The sequence below is a fragment of the Hypomesus transpacificus genome, chromosome 24, assembly GCF_021917145.1.
Source record: "Hypomesus transpacificus isolate Combined female chromosome 24, fHypTra1, whole genome shotgun sequence".
NCBI lineage: Eukaryota > Metazoa > Chordata > Actinopteri > Osmeriformes > Osmeridae > Hypomesus > Hypomesus transpacificus.
Window position 1 is genome coordinate 3,657,605 of NC_061083.1, and position 20,725 is coordinate 3,678,329.

The 20,725-nt window shown below is 52.1% G+C and overlaps 1 protein-coding gene across 4 annotated transcripts; it reads right to left on the bottom strand.

Annotated features, from left to right (window-relative positions):
* Positions 1-836: 836 nt before the first annotated feature.
* Positions 837-20,696, bottom strand: si:ch73-138n13.1 (daf-12-interacting protein 1). Of its 4 annotated transcripts, none has more exons than XR_006958287.1 (13): positions 20,416-20,696; positions 18,456-18,553; positions 16,288-17,654; positions 16,090-16,180; positions 12,083-15,208; positions 11,841-11,966; positions 4,202-4,317; positions 2,922-3,084; positions 2,622-2,794; positions 2,382-2,512; positions 2,152-2,285; positions 1,922-2,011; positions 837-1,819 (listed from the first exon to the last, which is right to left on the bottom strand). XR_006958287.1 is itself a non-coding variant. In XM_047048354.1 (13 exons), exons 3-12 carry the CDS (start codon positions 17,637-17,639, stop codon positions 1,936-1,938), a joined length of 5,487 nt encoding a protein of 1,828 aa, XP_046904310.1. In that variant the 5' UTR covers positions 17,640-17,654; positions 18,456-18,553; positions 20,416-20,696; the 3' UTR covers positions 837-1,819; positions 1,922-1,935. The 4 variants fall into 4 exon arrangements, 1 of the variants encoding a protein (XP_046904310.1); XR_006958288.1 differs by having other exon boundaries at positions 20,580-20,695; XR_006958289.1 differs by lacking the exon at positions 20,416-20,696 and adding an exon at positions 19,005-19,027.
* Positions 20,697-20,725: the final 29 nt, after the last annotated feature.

Consider the following 20,725-nt stretch of genomic DNA (forward strand, 5'->3'; position numbering starts at 1 on the left):
TATGTGTGAGTGCATTAGTGTGTATGTGTGTGTGCATTAGTGTGTATGTGTGAGTGCATTAGTGTGTATGTGTGTGTGCATTAGTGTGTATGTGTGAGTGCATTAGTGTGTATGTGTGTGTGCATTAGTGTGTATGTGTGAGTGCATTAGTGTGTATGTGTGAGTGCATTAGTGTGTATGTGTGAGTGCATTAGTGTGTATGTGTGAGTGCATTAGTGTGTATGTGTGAGTGCATTAGTGTGTATGTGTGTGTGCATTAGTGTGTATGTGTGAGTGCATTAGTGTGTATGTGTGAGTGCATTAGTGTGTATGTGTGAGTGCATTAGTGTGTATGTGTGTGTGCATTAGTGTGTATGTGTGAGTGCATTAGTGTGTATGTGTGTGTGCATTAGTGTGTATGTGTGAGTGCATTAGTGTGTATGTGTGTGTGCATTAGTGTGTATGTGTGAGTGCATTAGTGTGTATGTGTGTGTGCATTAGTGTGTATGTGTGAGTGCATTAGTGTGTATGTGTGAGTGCATTAGTGTGTATGTGTGAGTGCATTAGTGTGTATGTGTGAGTGCATTAGTGTGTATGTGTGAGTGCATTAGTGTGTATGTGTGTGTGCATTAGTGTGTATGTGTGAGTGCATTAGTGTGTATGTGTGAGTGCATTAGTGTGTATGTGTGTGTGCATTAGTGTGTATGTGTGAGTGCATTAGTGTGTATGTGTGAGTGCATTAGTGTGTATGTGTGAGTGCATTAGTGTGTATGTGTGAGTGCATTAGTGTGTATGTGTGTGTGCATTAGTGTGTATGTGTGTGTGCATTAGTGTGTATGTGTGAGTGCATTAGTGTGTATGTGTGAGTGCATTAGTGTGTATGTGTGTGTGCATTAGTGTGTGCATCCACCGACAATTCCTCTCCTTTCCCCATCACCCCCACAATTAGAAAGGTAGTTATGGAAATGACACTGAACCCAAAACATACATCTTTCCCCCTCAGATAAAAGTGTCTACATAAAGTGTCTACATGTTGTGACGTTAGTCACTGAGTGGACCAGAGCCCTACTGTAGTGAATCTTAAACTCTCTCAGTACAAAACTAGCTTTGTTGTCCTGTTACCATGTACTTTTTCAAATCACCAAAAGATACAAATATAACATTTCATGATTACACGTACTAACATATAATATACAGTCTGGCTGATAATCAATTCAGCAGTATTTTTGTTCTCTATGATCGGGAAAGAAAATAATTGAGAAATGTTGTCTTATGGCAATGCTTGCGTGCCTATAACCAACAACCCTGGACTGACAGATAGATTGATACATTTACCACAGACACCGAACTGAAAAAATACAATTTAAAATAGTAAACTAGATAAAATGATCCCAAGTTCTAGACTGCCCTCTGGCTTATACCGAAACACTTCCGGGTTAAGAGGCAAGTGGTCCCACAACATAACCATTCCTGAAATGCAACCCAAAAAGGAAAACAAATGTTCCTCCTCTTCCGTTGCGCCCCAGTGAGGTGAGAGGGTAAAGTGTCTATGCGGAGGTCGCCCTGGCATGCAGGGCCCCAGGAGCTAGCAGGGTACGGGAGAAGCTGAGCAGCCACGTCTTCCCTCACTTCTGTCATCCAAAAGGCCAAGATATTCAGGGGGGAAAAGGCACCATGCACATGTATATAACCAGGGCAGGAAGAGGATGGAGAAAATAGGCAAACAGATGACGTAAAAACAAACAACAGCAGCAGCAGAATTCCCATCGGCTCAAAAGGTCGAAGGTTAAGGCTTCTGTTTTCAAATTCTCCAACAGACTCTTCTGTTTTAAGGCATCCTCTGCAGAGAGGAAACAAATATGCAAATTCATCAGAATTACCGCAAATTGCAGGCAAACCTTACTTGACGGATGAAGAGAGATTGGATGGAGAGAGAACTCACCTGTTCCTTCACACCTAACTGTCGTTGTCATACTGACTCAAGCGCTTCTTCGATTTCAGCTCCCTCAGCCACTGGGGTGAAGCCTCCTCTCTAAGACCAATCCAAACAGACAGAGGCTTAGCACGACCGAATCAATCATTACTGGCTTATTTGTTTAGCAGTTAGATATATGGGCTGGTACGCTCGAGGGCGGGGGGAAAGGGGCGAGCTTTCCCGGTGTTCTCTCTCACCCGTTCTCTTTCCCCCCAGCAGGGGGCAGCACGCGAGAGGCCTGGGGGAGGAAGGGAGATTTAGGAGAGCGAGACAGCTGATTGCTGATTGTGACATTCTGATTGTCCGAGTCGCCTCTCTTCTTCAGCTGGGCCTGGGGAACAGAGGAGGATAAAGGCACTGCAAACATAACACCGAAATCCCGCCTCCCAAAAATGTCAGTCCGCTCCACCCTCTATGGAGGTCTCACCTTGAGAGCGGAGGGATCCATCCCAGGGAAGAGGGGGACTCTCTGGGGCTGGGAGGCAGCCGGCCTGGGGTCTACTGCCCTGGCCTGCTCTTCTGAGTCCGAGTCCTCCTGCTTAGCCTGCACCTTCTCCTCTGAGGACGGCCAACAAAACAACTGTTTTCATTTCTCAGTGTCTACCAAGTGAGATCAGGCTCAGTGTCAGACAGACCCGTATGGCCAGCTAGCGTTAACAGTTCTGACCTGTGGAGTCGCGGGTAGCGCCAGTCCTCTCCAGAGTCAGCCTGGCCCTCGGGGAGCCCAGCCAGAGCGGCACTCTGCCTGGCCGGCCTGGTCGGCCTGGAGCGAGGACCCCGCTTCTTACTCAGCTGGGCCCTGGAGCGCAGGGCGCTGGAGTCCAGCAGGCTGGTGGAGGCCTGGCACACACACACACACACACAAGAAAACACAACAGTTATCAAGCCATAGATAAATTAAAAACGATATAGTTACTGAGATCTGAGTGTTTGGATGTCTGTTCAGCGGAGGTCAGGCCCGGTTTACCTCAGGGAAGGGGAGCTGCTGGATCTCAAGCTGGAGTGGAGACAGGCCGTCTGGGGTGTCGAGGTCGCTGGGTGGCGCCTGTTCGCCCGGCGTGTGGGGCGGGGTTGCTTTCCCAGGCGACGGGCTCAGGTTGCCTTCCGAGGTGGGCGTGGCTGGAGTCAGGCTGCAGGGAACAGGGGCCAGGCAAGGTCGTCGTGACGATCAGGAGAGTAACCAAAACATTACTGAGAAAAACTGGAAACGCTGCTCAACAGGAAGAGACCGGCAACACAGCCATGGTTGCAATGTGAGTCATCGTCTTGTCGGGTCATGTCAGGTTTTTACAGTTTGTGTGATGTGACTGAGAGAGTGTGTGTTTGTGTGCATGTGTGCGTGTGTGGGGGGGGGGGGCTAATGAAAAGTCCAACAACACTACAGAACAAACATGACTGAACAAGCTAGACAGCTGTTTACAGAGAAAAATGCTGGGTTTGTCATCAACCATGTCGGAACAACAACAACTCGAAAAAGATCTCCACACACAGAGACAGACTTCTTCGTCTTGGTTTTCTTGAGGAAATACTGTACATTTTGGTATCCCACTGTGTGGCTTGCTGTGTTTTGCTGTGATATTCTCCCCTGACCAGAGGAGGGCAGTGGTAAACAACAGAGAGACAGAGAGGGAGAGACAGAGAGAGATAGAGGAAGAGAAAGCGAGAGAGAGACAGAGAGAGAGAGAGACGTATAGAGATAGAGGAAGAGAGAGCGAGAGACAGAGAGAGAGAGAGAGAGAGAGGTATAGAGAGAGCTATGACCAAGGCCATTTTGACCAGCGATGTAAGAACAGTTGGTCTCTTTGCCGCAGCTCTGTGGCCTTAGGGTTGCCATTAGCGACGATGCCGCCGCCACCTCTACAGGAAGTACCCTGTCACACTCCTCTCCACAGTGAGCATCTAAACACACGACGCTACAAGCTCCTCTACGCTAAATGATGTCGGTGTGCAGTAGGTGTGTTCCCGGTGATTGTAATACAGATCTAGAACAGCGTGGGGGGGACTATGAGGGGCTAGCGTCTGAGGCTAGCTCACCGCTCTAACAGACAGTGACTTTGACTAAAGGTCAGTGCTGCTTCAGGAAGGAAGGAGGTCTCCATGACAGAACACATTGATCCTCCTGGTGTCCGGTTACGGATCAAACCCAGGATGACTCAGGACGGGAAGAGGAAGACTGAATCAGCAGAAATTGGGGGGGGGGGGGGGGGGGGGGGGGGGGGGGGGGCGTGTGTGTGTGTGTGTGCGTACCTGTCGTCAGTGCGCAGGCCTGTCTCCCAGGTGCCGTACTGACTGTCTGTCTCATGGACCAGTGTGTCGGTGTCCCTCCCCTCTTCGTCACCACCGACACCTTGCTTCTGCGCCTCCTGAGATAGAGAGAGGAGAGAGAGAGAGAGAGAGAGAGAGAGAGAGAGAGAGAGAGAGAGAGAGAGAGAGAGAGAGAGAGAGAGAGAGAGAGAGAGAGAGAGAGAGAGAGAGAGAGAGACAGAGACAGAGAAACAGGGATAGAAAGAGAGTAAAAAACGACAGGTTGACGTTGTCACCCGAGGTGCCACAAGGAGGCAATGGGACAACAACAAAAGAAACCCAGACAGGATCCGTGGGTAGCAGGCGCTCCTCATTGGTCATTCAGGGTATGGCGTTCCCTGAAGACTGGCCCGGCCCCCAGACTGCCAGCGTGTCACATGCACAGACAGCAGGGGCAGCTGAGCGCGCTCCAGATAGCGCTGGTATTGTGTGGAGGAGGATGCAGAGTGACCGGCAGCACTGGCTGAGGGGGATAATGAAAGGTAATGGGGATGAGCTCAGAGGGCCAGCGCCGGGTAAACGAGGGTGTGTGTGTGTTTGCCGACTACTGAACCGTGCCTCTTTTAATGAGGCTGCCACAGAGGGTGCACTGTCCTGAACTCCCCCCCCCCCCCCGCTCCTGAGCACGCACTCACGCCCGCGCACGGGCGCACACGCGCGCACGCCTGGCACGTTAGACGCCACGGGCACAACAAGGACATCCAGCTGCCCGTACATCGTGCAAGATCCGTTGATTGACCTTCTCTCTGTGTGATACGAAAGAATGAGACCTTAAAACACCAGTACAGGATATCATTCATCATCGATGCATTTCCTGACAGGAAGAGAGAGTAATGGCCTGTGAGAACCAGCCCTCGCTGCACGTGACAAAGCACTCTAGAACATCCTCCAGCCGAAGCCCCCTTAACTATCAACGGCACTTCACTTCACAGGGTCACACACTTAGACTCCCAGGGTCTTATGGAGGAACAGGCTCCTATGATCAGATACGAACACGCGTGACACGACAAGGCTGCGACACGGTGTGTCCCATGATCTCGGTCCAGAGCTGCTTGGGGGTGCTGGGGGAGGGGAGGGGCCCCGCAGAGGCTGTGGGGCTCCCTCTAACCTCCACACGATTGGTCGGGAGAGCTTGAACAAGACGCAGGGAGCAGGAACCGAGATAGAGGAGAAGGGAGACGCGACGAGTTGAGGACAGCGACTGAAAAATCGACCACCATTTCTCAGTCTCACCTTTAAAACTCCCCCCCCCTCCTCCCCCCCTGCCAACAAGCTGCAGTTTTTATTAGCGAGTCAAATATCTCAATTAAATCTCTGGCTGGTAAGAGCACAGTTCACGCACGGGCTACTAACAGGACCAAGCGTGTAAATCTCTGATAATCTGAATTCCTCAAACACCTTTCGACAGTGTACATGATTGATTTAAATGCAGCACACCCAAACACACCCTCGCTGTAGCCCGAGGATACCATGTTACCTATCAAGCAAACAATAGCAGTCAGCGAGAAAAACTGGCTAGAACACTGGGCCACCTATCAAGAGCTGAGAGGCCCGTGTTGACAGTGAGGGCGTGGGCCCTGTTATCGACAAGGCCCACGGATATATACGGAAAGGGCTGGAAACCATTGTTGCGATAGAGCAGTGAGCCAGGCCGAGTTTTCCTTAATAACATTAGCGATAGGCCAGCCTTCACTCAGAGGACAGGAAGGGTGCGTCGGAAGGGAAACGACCGAACAATGAGCGGATGAATGGAAGGAGGGAGGAGAGAGAGAGGGGCTGATCGCCGAGGGCAGGCTGACTGACGATCAGACACGTTAGAACGCGGAGGAGCCAGGAGCAAGGAAAGTGCCAAACCGCAAAGCGGAGGACCTGCCCTTAAAACACCTTGAAAGTACCGCTCCTTGAAGGTACATCAACCGCCATCGACAGCCCCAGGAGTGCGCGGCCCCACCGCCACCACAGGCAGAGCGATACTCGCGTCAGGATCAGGCACCGCCGCCTGTACTGCAGCTACTGTTTACATCAAATAACCCTGTCAGTTGAGGAAGTGGGGGTTACGATTACGTGAATCTCTCTGCTGACTGAGGAGAACGGTGGGCCAGTGCTCTCCTCCCCCCCCCCTCAGCCCTGGGAATAGAGGAGGGCTCAGCTGGAACTACCAAACATATGGCCCTGCTGTCTGGAAGCAGAAAACACAGGCCAGGCTGTTAGTGCAGGTACAATGAACACGACAGGACTAAACACACGTCTACAGAGCTAGCACCCTGCTACTGCTCTCCACCCTCCCCACAACCACCCAGGTAGCGCTTTAGCCCGGGCCGGACAGTAACAATATCCAAACGTCATACCAAACTACAGCTCCCATGAGCGCTCGTTTCCTGACAATAACAAAAGCAACTGGGTCTGGCACTTACAAAAACAGCCAGGTCTGATGGAAACTGGGAAGGACATTGTTATTCTTGATTTACCTAAGATTAACATACATGTAGGGCTCAGGGCTGGACAAAGTGCATGTAGAACATGCAGGGCAGAACAGAATGTCGATAAACACAACCTGACTCGGCTTAAGAACCTTAAGACCTGTGCACTGCACAGAAGGGGGGGGCTTTGAGACCAGGGGACGACAAGGCTAACTGACGACCAGAATTGGAATTGGGGGTGAGAGGTGGAGGTTGCGGGGCACAGGGGTCATCCCTGGGAGGGGGTGGCGAGGCTACACCAGCTGGCTCTGAAGAAGAGCCAACGACCGCCGGCTGGTAAACAAACACACGTCCTCCTTCAGTCTCTCCAAATGATCACGCACAAACACAAGCCTTCTTCTGCATCGCTTGGCAGGGGGAAAAAACAACAAAAAGAAAGTCCTGCAAACCCACTGCAGAAACTAGATAATGAGTATACTCACAGACCTTCCTCACAGAGGAAATGTATGACCCTGACCGCTGCGGGAAGTTTAGCACATATGGACTCATGTCCAGGACTATCTTCTGGACTAGGACCTGTCAGGGAGAGACCCAGAGAGGGGGGGGCAGCCAAAGCTCCATTAGCTGCCTGGCCTCAGTCCACCTCATCCTGCCTATCTCTGTGGCCTCAGTGGCCTGTCCACTCAACGCTTCCTCAGACTAAAATGCCAAAGTTGAGAGGCAGGACAGGGGACAGGGCAGGTCGACAGCAGCCCACGGAGGTGAGCTGAGCCTGGGCAGAGAGGCAGAGGGGCCAGGGCAGGCAGCCTGGAGCTCCGGGAACACAAACCAAAACCGGGTGAGGACGGCGTCGGGGATGTTCTGAGACAGGGTCCCCGTGCGACACGTGGGGGAGGAGAGGTGCAGTCTGCACCCCTGCAGTCAGACGCAGTCAGCATCAGCACAAGACACCAAGACGTTTACTGCAGCGTGATGACACACAACAGGATGCAGTGGACGGGTTCAGTGGGTTTTGAGACGTCGAGTGAACGGGTCGAGCCGAAAGCACGTCAGCAAACCTGTGTGTGTGTCTATGTGTGTCTGTGTGTGTGTGCGTGTAGATACGAGCGTGCGCCTTACAGCCGTCGGGGTGTTGGGCGCCGTGGTGCGTCTCCGTAGCGACAGGCGCTGCTGGCTGCGGAGGGAGAACCTGCGGAAGGAGTCTCGGCTCCGGGAGGCCAGGGAGCGCAGGGAGGCGGCCCTCTTGAAGCCCCCCGCCCCTCCCCCCTCCTCGGCCCGGCCCCCGCGCTCCACCGCGCCGGACACCAGGCTCAGCGCCCCCTGCAGGGAGCGACGCACGTTGCCCACCCAGCCGGACACCTGGGTCTGGGCCACGGACAGCTTGTCCCCCAGGTATTCCATCACTCCTCAGGGGAGTTCCAGATCAAAAGTGGGGCCTGGTCCGGATCCCGGTCCTGGTGCGCTTGGTTCACTGGTGATCTGTTGCCAGGAAGCAGTCCAGGGGAGAGTGTCCTAGATTCTACTGATGTGCATTGCTGGGTCAATGCTGCAGTAAGGACAGTGTGTGTGTGTGCGAGAGTGTGTGTGTGTGTGTGTGAGAGAGACACGGTGTAGGGAGCTCTCAGGCTGGGCTGCAGCACAGCTCAGCCTCTGCCTTTGGGGCTCTGTCCTGGATCACTGTCCTTCAAAGTCTCTCTCGGGGAGCCCTCCTGCAGCCAGGTCCTTCTGGAACCTTCCAGGCTCCATTTTGGTCCACCGTGGGAAGGGCTCCTAGATGTGGGCGAGCTCGCCTAAACTTCTCTCTCTCTCTCTCTCTCTCTCTCTCTCTCTCGTTCCGCCGCAAGATGCCTATTTCCATACGCATGAGGAAGAGCACGACACGCTTGACATATTTGCCGACGGACGACCAAAAACACTATGTGTGTGTGATCTGTCAACTGTTCAGGAGGGTTAAGGGACCACTGTAGCTATGTGACAGGACATATATGGCTCTGTCCGCAAACAGGTTCCTCTAGATCAACACCCCTTACTGCACACAAGGCTGACAAAGTAGCAGCAGTAAATCAACAGGTTGTATGACTCACACAGCGGTGAAACGTGCGTCTGTTCCTACAGATTCAAACGTTATCTTCTTCTGTGATTAAATTGTTTTTTGTTTTTTTATGTCGACAACGATGCGCAGCATAAAAGACAGTTTGAAGTGCGTTTACTTCCCAGATCCTGTGATCAGATCCTTCCGGAAACCTCTCGCCTCTGACTTGCAGTGCTCACCAAAAAAAGATATATAAACTGACAGCAGCTCTCCTGATCTGCAAACTGTCTCTCTGACATGACGTTCACAGATTCCCAGAACCAAGGTCCAGTGAGCCTACTCCTTCCTGGCGTCCTCTATGTCTCTCTGGCTCTCTTCCCCACGGCCGTCGCTCATGGGAGGCAAACTTCTCGGTCCAGAACAGCCCTGAAGGACTGCAGGAGGTAGGCAGAGAGCTCGCTACGGCAGCAGAGCAGAGCAGCGGAGACTGTGAGGTCATATCCAGTGGAGCAAGAGAGAGAGAGAGAGACAGAAAGAGAGAGACGGAGAAACATTAACGCCCTCCGTGCCCCCCACCCCCCCCACCCCCCTCTTCCCTTCCCCCTTGCAGGTACGGGCAGGTAGAAGAAGAAATGCGTCAGGCGCCCGCGCTCTCGATCCCCAGTCCTGTAGGACTCGCGCTCAAGGAGAAACAGAGTGGGAGAGAGGGAGGGCTGAGCAGAGGCAGGGAGAGAGGGAGGAGTGGAGCGGGGGAGCGAGGGGGAGCGAGGGGGAGGGCTCTGAGTAGCAGTGCAGGGAGGGGAGGGTGATGTATGTTCTGCGGTCCTGTGTCGCCCCTGCCTGTTTGTGCTTGCAGTGCGAGAGGGAGAATTCTCTCAGGCATAGTCAGCACAGGTGTGTGTGTGTGTGTGTGTCATAGAGGGATGAAGGGGATATGAACTGAGACTGGAATGAAAGTATGGTCATGGGTGAATGTTTATGTTATTGAGGCAATACCTTCAAATAGATATGGAATGTGCACCGCAAAAAGAGGGAGTGAGAGAAAGACATAGAGAAAGAGAGAGAGAGCGAGAGAGCGAGAGAGCGAGAGACACATAGAGCAAGAGAGAGAGCAAGAGAGCAAGAGACATAGAGCGAGAGAGCGAGAGAGCGAGAGAGAGAAAAACAGGTGTGGCCGTCAGAGAGAACAGGGATTGTGTGGTTTGCCGGTCACTCTGTCAGCATTGTGAGCTCACAGCTTAGCGGAGGGAATCACAACACTCAGGCAAGTTGGTTTGCATGAGCCAGGGAGATATTTGGCTAAGCAAAGAACAGGGCCGGCCTTTCCTTAGAGAGCCTTTGGGATCAACAAGCAATCTCACAGAGCCCTGTCTGTGTGCACGGAAAGGTAACAATGGCACCTCAAACGGTTTCAGTGGAAAACTCCTCTCAGAGCACCGAGAGAAATGGGACACGACCTGGAAGCGAGTCGCTTGCCCACACACGCCCCCTGGTGGTCGCCCGGCAACAACACTGACACCAAACCGAAGCGGAGAGAGTGTGTTTTCTGAGGAAAACTGGACGTGGCACGATATGACCCGAGCCGGCCCTCGTCACAAACACCCAGCGCAACCCAGATACGGCCCTCTGAGACATGCATGTACACCAGGACACTACCAAGCAACCGTACAAAGGAAGGAGGCATTCAACACTCAGTAGAACGACAGCGCTGCCCCACAGAAGGCATGGTATAGACAGATAAAAGGTACAGTGTACCAGGAAATTATTCAAAGATAGCTTGCACAGGAAGGGGCAACAACCTGGCACTCGCAAGACGTTTCATCCGCAGCAATTAAAACCAATGTGAATCTTGGGATTCAATCTTACCAGAGTCCCTTTAATTCATGGAACAAGGTACCGTTCTGAATCCTGATCTCCAGTCACTTACCCATCGCCTTGGGAAATAGGCCAAACAGGAGCACCACATGAAGACCTCCATCCATCCGCCTGAGGGTTCCGTCCCTGCCTCCACTCTGTTCTCTCTGAGCAGGGCATTACTAAGGAGGGGATCATACAACTATGACCTCACATGGGAGAATCGACAGGAAGTGAGCTCACCCGGTGCATCTCCATGGGCCGAGAGACATTTACCAGCAAACATCGTCTTCCAACACTGATCAACGACTCAATCAATTCTGATTTAGAAATCTATACAAATTAATGACAATAGCTAGGACATTTGACATACAGCATGGGTAGTCCTTCAACCAATATGCATCCCCATAAGCCTTTTTATACACTTAAATCATGTAACGTGGAAAGAAGGTGTCCAGTCAATAATGCATACTCTATTATTGCAGTGTCTTTGTCTAAAATTACACTAAACACTAGCCACTAGAGGGCGACCACGGCACATACACATCCTGCCAGAGAGGGCCCGCCCTCCTCTCAAAGAAACCACTTCACTTGTAAATCTTCCAGATAAATGGGACTCGCGTTCACGGAAACACATTTTCACTTTCACCCGCAGGCCACTGAGGTGGACGACGTGGACATTCTCCTCGTCAGAACATTTGCTTAGTCTGTGGCGTGCTTGTGTTTGTTCTCCTCTGATTGAAGGCCGAGTACGCGAGGGGTGAGGAACACTAACACGGAACCCTCTAGATATTTCTCTCGTCGGGAGAAACGTCAATACGTTGAAAGGACAATTTTGACTGCACTGCGTTACCGAAGCCATACGGTGTGCTATCAAAATGAGTAGCGCATTACTCCTTATTTCCCTAATACAAGCCTGAATTACAGGCCTGAGAACATGTTTGGGCTCTAAGCCAACCAATGCTTGGTGAGGTGAAGGGGTTGTGTAAAGTGAGTGAGACCATGCCATGAACATTACTCATCTAGTCCAAACTCCCTCCTGACTGTCACACAGCAGTTCCAGTTGCCTGACGACATTCTTTCTCCACCCTACTGACAAACACACACCTATGTTTTTTTCCAGCCCACACAACCAGCCCTGACATCAGTTAACAGCTGCTAACATAGAATTAGGTGGCATTACTATTATGTAGCATGGCTTAATCTTTGAAACCCATCCATTTGACTTACCGGTGGGTGTGTGTGTGGGTGTCGGAGAGAGAGCAGTGTGACTCACCCAGTCTTGTCCGCCCCTCTCTCTGTGTGCACTCCGGCTCCTCATCCTGAGGAGAGAGCCCTCCAGCGTGCTCGCGGCCGGGGTGGAGCGCCTCGACACGCTGCGTGACCTCATCCGGTTCAGCTCCTGTCACACGGGACGGATGAAGTCAACACAAGGTCTGACAGGAGGCATGCAGTGTGTAGGGTCCTCACATGTGTCTATCAGGGGGGTGGTGGTGGTGGTGGGGGGGGTTCTCTTACCTGGGAACCCTGGGACCTCCTCTGGCTTCTGGTCTCCATCCCTCCGAGTCCGGGAGGCCCAGCCTCTAAGGAGGACCAGGGATCCAGGCTCACGGCTGGAGATGCAGACAGGCTGGTGTCTCTCGCGGGTTGGGGGGCTGAGGGCGGTGGTTCGCCGGGCATGGCAGCCCAGCGTCTCTCTGGGACCAAGCAGGACGCCGCGGCCCTCTCCTCCTGCCTGAGGAGGAGCTGCTCCAGGCTGGGCTTGTTGGCCGGCTTCCTGGGGGCCTCTGGTCCAGCCGGGGGACTTCCCACTACCTCCCCTGGTCTACGTTCCCAGGGATCCTGCTGGGAGGAGGCCCACACTGGACTGGGCCGCCCCACGACCCCCTCGGGCACCATCCTGACGCATCCTTCCCTGTCTGGGGTGTTGAGGTTGGTTCTGGGCCCACTCCCTGGTTCTGTTCCTTGGTTACCGGCAACAGGGTACGCCTCTTTCGTGGGTGACAACTGAGCCTGAGACCTGAATGAGTCAATGTCCAATATGGCAGGCCGGTACTCCTCCTCTGACCTGGGAGAGGGCTTCCTCCACCTGGATGATGGGTCACTGGAGTAGGGGGCGTTTGGGGAGAACGGGTCGTCCCAGGTCACCAAGTCGAGATCCAGAACTTTGGGTCGGAGGGGGGAGGAGTCGGCCCTCTCTTGGTCCTCCCTCTTCTGCTTATCCCTCAGCCTCTGGCGTTCCACTTCCTGTTGCGTGGCGACCCGTCTCATCTTCTCTGCGTCGTCTCTCTCCATCCTCTCCCGCAGCCTCTGCATCTCCAGGTCGACCACCTGCTGTCTCTGGGCCGACGCTTGCTTCTGTTTCTCAAACTCCAGCAGCTGCCGCTGTTCCATCTCCTTCCTCCTCTCCAGTTCCTCTGCCCTCTGTCTCTCTTTCTCGCTCTCCCTTTGTCTCGCCCGCTGCCTGTCCAGCTCCTGCCGTTCCGAATCCAACTGCCTCTGCCTCTCCAGATCTCGCTGGAGTTGCCTCTCCGCCTCCTTCTGCCTCTCGGCCTCCAGCTGCCTCAGTCTCTCCTTCTCCCTCTCCTTCAGCCTCTCAACCTCCAGCTGCCTCAGTCTCTCCTTCTCCCTCTCTTGTTGTCGTTCTCTTTCCCGCTCCACTTTTTTCTGTTTTTCGTACTCCTGAAATTGTCTTCTCTCTTGTTCCTTTACTCTCTCCAACTCTTCCAATCTCTGTTGCTCTCTCTGCATCGCCAACTTCTGTCTCTCCTTCTCCACCTCCTTCTGCCTCTCTACCTCCAGCTGCCTCAGTCTCTCCTTCTCCACCTCCTTCTGCCTCTCTACCTCCAGCTGCCTCAGTCTCTCCTCCTCCACCTCGACCTCCAGCTGTCTCAGTCTCTCCTTCTCCCTCTCTCTTTCCCGCTCCAGTTCTCTCTGTCGGTCCACTTCCTGTTGTATAGCCATCTTTCTTAATTTTTCAGCCTCTTCTCTCTCTGCCTTTTCTCTCAGTCTCTGCTTCTCTAGCTCTACAAGTTGCTGTCTTTCCCGCTCCACTTGTTTCTGTTTTTCATACTCCTGAAGTTGTCTTCTCTCCTGTTCCTTCGCCCTCTCCAACTCTCTCTGCATCGCCAACTTCTGTCTATCCATCTCCAACTGCCTCTCCTTCTCCACCTCCTTCTGCCTCTCTAGCTCTCGCTGCCTCTCTCGTTCCACCTCTCTCTGCCTCTCTCTCTCCACCTCTCGCTGCCTCTCTCTTTCCACCTCTCTCTGCCTCTCTCTCTCCACTTCCTGCTGCCTGTGTAGCTCTTGTTGTCTCTCGAGAGCACGTTGTCTGTCTCTTTCCATCTCTCTCTGTCTTTGCCTCTCCAACTCCTTCTGTCTTTCTCTTTCCAGTTCTTTCCGATTCTCCCTGTCCATCTTCTGGGCAAATTCCACCTGCCTCTCCATTTCCAACTGCCTCTGGGCCTCCCTGTCTAATGCCCTTTGTTTTTCCGAATCCATTTGTTTCTGCTTCTCAATTTCCATATCTTCCATTCCTCCCGGTCTCACCCACGGCATTCCCCTCTGTCTGTCCTGTGTTGGGCTCCTCTCCGAACGTTCCTCATCCTGTACTCTACTTTGCAGGCTTTTCCCCAAAGCGTCGTCCAGTGGAATAGTCCTACGTAGGGGCAGGACCTTGCCTTGCGAGCCCCACTGTCCAGACTTCACAGAGTAGTCATCAAAGGGCACCTCCAAGTCCCCTCTCTCCGCTCTTTCTTCTCCCGGGGAAACAACCTCTTGGGCCTGACCGGTCAGAGCAAAGTACGTGGCCCTGGGCTTGGCCGGCAGCTCATTTGCCTCCAGCATTTTCAACCGTTTCGGCGCTGCGACCTCTTCCCTCTCCTTGTCCCTCCTTATCTCCCTGTCGACATCCATTTGCATCTGCCTTTCCGCCTCTCTCTGCGTCTCCCGCTGCTCCTCCGCCGCAGCTTTTCCTCCCCTTTCCATCTGTCTCTCCAGTTTGGCTCTTCGCCTCCTCTCCTCCTCCGCCTCCCTCTCCAGGTCTGCAGGGTTCCACTTCTGCAGGGCCCCGACCCTCAGGTAGCGTGGTTGCTGCTCCGCTCCTCCTCCTCCACCTCCTTCTCCTCCTTCTCCGGCTGGAAAGAAGACCCCCTGGCCCTGAGGAAGCTGGTCTTCGGCAGGTTCAGCCCTGGCCGCTCTGTCGGAGCGTCTTCTCAGGGTCATGGCTTTGTCCTCCAGCTGGGCCGAGGCCACGCTCTCGCTCACCGCCCTGCTCTCCCCTACGGCCGGCACTGTGTCGTACGAGTGCTCCGCCCGCAGCGGGCTGGAGGGAGACACGGGCTCGCGGTAGGTGGCCGTGACCAGGTTCCCCTCGTTCTCCTCCTCCCGTCGCCTCAGGGAAAGGCTCCGCCCGGCCTGGCCCTGGTCCTCGTCCAACACCAGCACGCTGTGCCTCTCCACCACGTTCTCGAATAGGGCCGCCCTCACGGTCTGCACCCCACCGCCGAGGCTCCTCTCCTGGGCACCGCTCCCCAGCGCCCGCCCTGCTGCTGGATCAGAGGCGGGCTCCGGGGGACGCTCCGGGGGGCCTCGGCTGTCCTCCTCCACCTTCGCTTGGTCCCTGAAGTTGGGAGAGTCCTCACCCTGAGCAGAGGAGGATTTGAATTAGCAACCATAGCACCCCAGCTCCAGTCACGGATTTGTAACTTGTAATATGTAATTAATGTGACAGCAACGTAATTATAACTATTCATGTGTTAGGACAAATTATACTCTATCTAATATGACCCATGACCATATTTTGTTTTCCTTCTCTAATAAAGTACGACTGGCTGGATTTGGTAGAATGGACAGAGATGAAACAAGTCCACAGCACAAAGCTGTGAGGCAGAGGAAGTGGACTGCCTCAGTGAAGAGAACGGACTCCACTCCTCTTTGTTGGCCTCATAACAGAGGGCGTGGTGCTGAGGAGGTAATCAAAGCCTCCCGTGTTGACCTTTTCCCAGTGATCTACTCCCCGCGTGTTTCACAACCGGCGCAGCCACCCCAGGTGGATGACTAATGCTCCGTCTAAGGTTTCAAAGCTTTGTGTCAGAAGACGATCTTTCCTCTCCCATGCTCTCATTTCCCTCTTATGTTTTGCCCAGATAGAATGCCGACCTGGGGCCAGAGAAAATGTTTTTTGGCCTCGCTTATGGCTTGATTCGTTGCATTTCCCCTCCACCTACCAGGAAACTGGTTGGTGGCTTGAAGAAGTGAACAGCTGCTTCAACCGACATGTCAAATACTGTAACTTTTCCAGAACAAAACAAGGAAAGCAGAACAAGACAAGATGGCACACATATACAATTCCACCCTCTCTCGCTGTTTGTGTTGTTGTATCTGTAAACTCAACGCCTCTTTACACCCTAGACAACGTCTTTACCCCGGTACCCATGAGGGCACTGGAAGGCTAGGGTCAGGCTGTAACTACACCAAAGCATCTAGGCTACTTTCATCTCGGACACATCTCGATCCTGTCTTACCCTCCTCTGAGGATCAATGTCACTGTCAAGGCGGTCTGTCGCCTCACTGAGGGAGGGACTGCCGAGGTCTGGGGACCTGTCAGAGGTAAACCTGATGGAGAGACACAAACAGCACACAAGACAAGACAATGGGAGTCATATAGGGACATGGACAAAGACAGACAGGATGCAGGCTCGGAGCTAGGCGATTGGGCTAACCTTTTAGTCAGGTCGAGGGGCAAAGGTCGTGGCCTAAGCGACAGTTTAGGAGATGGGGTCTGAGCCGGGGGCGTGTCTTCAGTGAGCTGCTTGATTCGCTGCTTGATACCGAGCGGCGCTTCCGCCTCCGGGATTGGCTGCACTGGGGAGCGAGGTTCCGGCACTTGGCCAATGGCGCGTCCCCCCGGAGAAGAAGAGGAGTCCAGGAGGAGGCTGATCCGTCGCTTGATACTCCCCCCACCGCTCTTCACTTCCTCCTTCTCGTCGTCGCCCTCCTCCTTGGTCTTATCGCTCCCTCGTCTGGAGACGGTGGGCTTCGGCTTGCCCTCCGGCCCCTGCGCTGCCCCCCCCGCCCCCTCTGGGCCCTTCTCCCTCTCTCTCCTCCGCGGCGGAACGCCCTCTTCTGGAGTGTTCTCCTTGCTGTCGGTGTCGGTGGGTCGGCGGTGCAGAGACAAGCCAATGGACTCAAACCTGGAGGTGAGGTCCGCTGAGAGGGGTCGTCTGACAGACCACTGGGAGGCAGGGCTGGGCGCCTCAGTCTCAGTTGGGGAGGGCAGGAATATTGCCGACACGGGTCTGGGCCTGGAGCTGCGGGGGTGGGGTCTGAGAGCGACACCGACCTCAGTTGCTACTTCCAACTCCCTCTCCTCTTCTTCTTGTTCCATCTGATTCAGGAAGCCCATGGATTTGGCTCTCGTCATGGAGGTTCCGCTGGGCCTTGCGGTGGAGGATGTTTTGCCCCACTCCATGTCCTGCTTGGTACTTCCAGACCATTCCGCAGATTGGGGTTTCTTGTTGCCCCTGGAGGGGGACGTCCCTGCGGTATTGGCTGTGTGACGTCCCGCTGGTGGGGGGGGAACAGGTTTGCTGGGGTCTCCGAGCGTCAGAGGAGGGGCGGGTTTAAAGGGCTGGGCCACAGGCTTGCTGGTTTGTCCAGTGCTCAGCTTCGGGGAGGGCTTGAAGGTGCTCGGCGCCGGACGCCCGGGGTTGGTCGACACCGGCCTGTGTTTGCCGGTCACACCGGGCTGCTCCGGCTTGGGAACGACAGGGGGGTCAGGCTTGTAGGAAGTCGGTCGGGTGGGCTCCGGCCGTGGCTTCGTGTGAGGCTTGGGAGCAAGAATGGGCCGGACAGTTGGGTTTCTCTCCACGGAGAAAGGCTTGGGAGTGAGCCGGGGTTTGGGTGCAGGGACAGGCTTGCCCGGCTCTGGGGGGATAATGAGGGAACCCTGGGGGCCGGATGAGCCTTCCACAAGGCTCTTGTTGCTGGAGTCGACCAAGGGGCTGAGATGCAGCCTTCCCCCCACACCTGTCCTCCCCACCTCCCCGGTCTGAACCTCCACCTGGGCAGCCATTCTCTTCGATTGCACCTAGGGGGAGAGAAACAGCAACAAGACTTCAAAACAGATCTAAAAACACAGATCTAAAAAACACATGTGAAGCGAACAATAGGTGCGAGGCATAACAGAAGAACAGCAGCATTATAGAATGCTACTTCCTCTAACTGTGAACTTTGTCTTGGGATCGTCACACACCCACACGTGTGGCTCCGTAAGTAGATAAGGCTATAAATCACTCCGCCAGGCCTTACTCAGGCATAGCTGGGAAGATCGATCACATGAAGGGGGAGGGGAGGGGGGGGTTCAGCTTATAAAGCAAAAGAATGCTTGAGCTTCTCTCCAACAGTTACTCTGCCATGACACAAATTGCAAAACGTGGTCCGCCAGAAAAACAGGCCGGTTCCAAGGAGGTGCCCTGCTTTGTGTCGCTACATTCTTATACTTAGTGACATAATACAGGAAAAGGCCTATGGCACTTTGAGGGAAATTCCATTTAAATCATTCGAGTAATTAGATACACTCCTCCATTCAGGAAAAAAGTAACCTTGCAACATTTGCAGTCTCATTCACCTTTATATATTGCATAGTGAACCATCCTATATATACGTAGAGCAAAACCAGAGGAATTCTTTTTTCTTTCTGTTTTTATGGCCGGGCCTCTAAGACTCTCTCTCACAGATGTTTTAATGTATCCCACATGCTCTCCTCTCGACACACTATTAGCATCAGCTTCCTTCCACTGAGAGAAGCATTACAGCTTGTCAATGCAATTACCTTATTCTGCATTGACTGCAGTTTCCTCAAGTTATTGTGGGCAACCTTATAACTCACCTAACAGGCTGTCAGCCGTCTGCAGTGGAGCCCTGGTTTCTGTGGTAACCATGCAGTGATGTCATATCAAACAAGAGCTAGGAAGGAGCAGGTCAAGCCTGGAGAAAGAACAGAAATGTGTCAACACAAAGAGCTTGTATAGTAAATTATAACAATATGGACTTGTGCTTCGGTAACATATTTCCAGACAGACTTCCATTCGGAAACTGGGCTTGTTTACGTTGACAAAGACTGAAAAGATTGCACAATCAGAGACACACCCAAACAACATCTATAGATATCCAAAGCAAGGATGAAAACACATTATGCACTCTTTCTTTACATGAAACAGAAAGGGAAGACGAACCAAGAAAAACAAAGAAATGAGCTAGGAAGTAAGGTTGGATAACTTGAGGCATCAGTTGTTGACAGGAAACGGTTCAGAAAAGTCGGAATGTTGAAAATTCACTTTAGAAGGAAAGTTCGGCAGCACAGCAGGAACTGGAAAAAGGTTTGCTTGTACTAAACTGAGAAAACGCAGTTCAATGCATTAAAAAATGCAATCAAAACCTTGCAAATGTGTTTAAAAAAAAGTTGAAAGCAGGAGTCATTTCACGACAATCCTTCCAACCACCCTCCCTCAATCTCGGTCTTTGCTAAATAGGGATTGGTTATTACAGGACTTAACATGCTATTGTGTGTGTGTGTGTGTTTTTGTGTGTGTGTGTAGTCCCTTTGGTAGACTAGACTGCTGACACTTGAGATGAGTAATTTAACAACTTGAATGTCACATAATGGGCAACACTGATGCAAATATATCTACCCTAATCACAGAGTGTTTCAAGAATACTTTGAAAATATATGCATTAACAGGACTACTTCACTGGCTGTCACCGCCCATGAATGATTTTGGCCAACAACCAAAAAACATGTACTGCTTAGTTGTTGGACCACACAATAAAGCTGGTTAGCTATTAGAAATTAAGGCTGACAGTAAAACCAGTAATAGGGCTTACGTCGTTTGCGTCTTCTTAGCTTTTTGAGTATGTTACTGTTGGCCATGCCAATGCGTCAGTCTGGTTTAGCCAGTTTTGAAAATAACAAAAAAACTGTCTCTATTAAGCAGACTATCAAACAGTTGGAGTACAAAGGCACAGTTCATTCATTTGACAAACTAGTTTTGTAGTACGGGAATAATACTCCAGCTAGTACAGTCTGTCTGACTAGTTAACTTACATTTGAAACCATACACAAACAAACGGACAGGTTATCTAGCTAGCTTGCTAGTCACTTGCTAATTTATTGCTGCTGCTTGCTTGCTTGTTTTTATTTTTCCTGGGAGCTTCAGTTGTAGCACTATGTAGCTACCTAGCTTGTTTTAAAAACAATGCAATGCTGTTGGGACCTAACTAGCTAGCACTTTGTCGTACTAGGTGTAGTTATTTGCTCAAATGACTCACAAACCACAGTAGGGTTTTTGATATGGGCTTGAGAAACTGAATATGGAAACATGTAAACTGCTTAATAGTCTTGAGCGATATAAACCTGAATCGATGTTCTTGTTGTGTCTTGATGATATGCAAATAGAAAACAAATAATTCAAAATCATCAAAGCAACGTGTCTGATGTTTATAAATAAATGTAGGCTGCTAGCTTAATAGCCCAGACAAACTTTAACCGGTTGTGTAAGTTACTTTTGCAACCACATACAGCGATTTTAGCGTTATCAAGCTATTGAGAAGAAATACAAATGGCAAACTTGCTACCTAACTAAGCTAGTTAGTGCTAGCACTATAACCAGCTAACGCGTTAGACCCGATTGCTAGGGTCCCGACAAGCTAGCAATTCTCATCTTTCAGTCGTTATTGACATACGAACTAGTTGTATTACATCTCGAAAAAGCATATATATTTACTGAATAAATAAAGTTGAGTACTACATCCACCTGTGCAATTTATCCACCCCCCTCACCATTTCTTACCTTGTATTCGATTGCAACTTAGATCGAGATGGTTTACAGCAGCAAACGGATGGACAATCAACAGTGGTCAACCTGTTGTTGCTAAATCGCGATCTTGCTGCTAGTGGCCAACATAGCAGGTATGCTAGCCTACGTATAGATCAGCAGCTAGGTAGCCAACTTACTGTGCCAACGAGACCATTGTAGTCCTGCTGGCTTGATTGACGTAGTTGACTGCTTTCGTGACTAGACTAGCTAGCTCGCTAGCTCTCTCTCTCTCTCGCTAGTAGCTGGTCATCTGGCACTCAAAACGGTGGATTTGCTGATTTGG

Excerpts from the sequence above, each read along its gene's own strand:
- si:ch73-138n13.1 (XM_047048354.1), bottom strand. The coding sequence starts at position 17,639 with ATGGCTGCCCAGGTGGAGGTTCAGACCGGGGAGGTGGGGAGGACAGGT. Across the intron at positions 16,181-16,287 it reads CCCCTCGACCTGACTAAAAG|GTTTACCTCTGACAGGTCCC; the intron begins GTTAGCCCAATC and ends TCTCTCCATCAG. Across the intron at positions 2,525-2,634 it reads TGGAGAGGACTGGCGCTACC|GGCCGTCCTCAGAGGAGAAG; the intron begins CGCGACTCCACA and ends AGTTGTTTTGTT.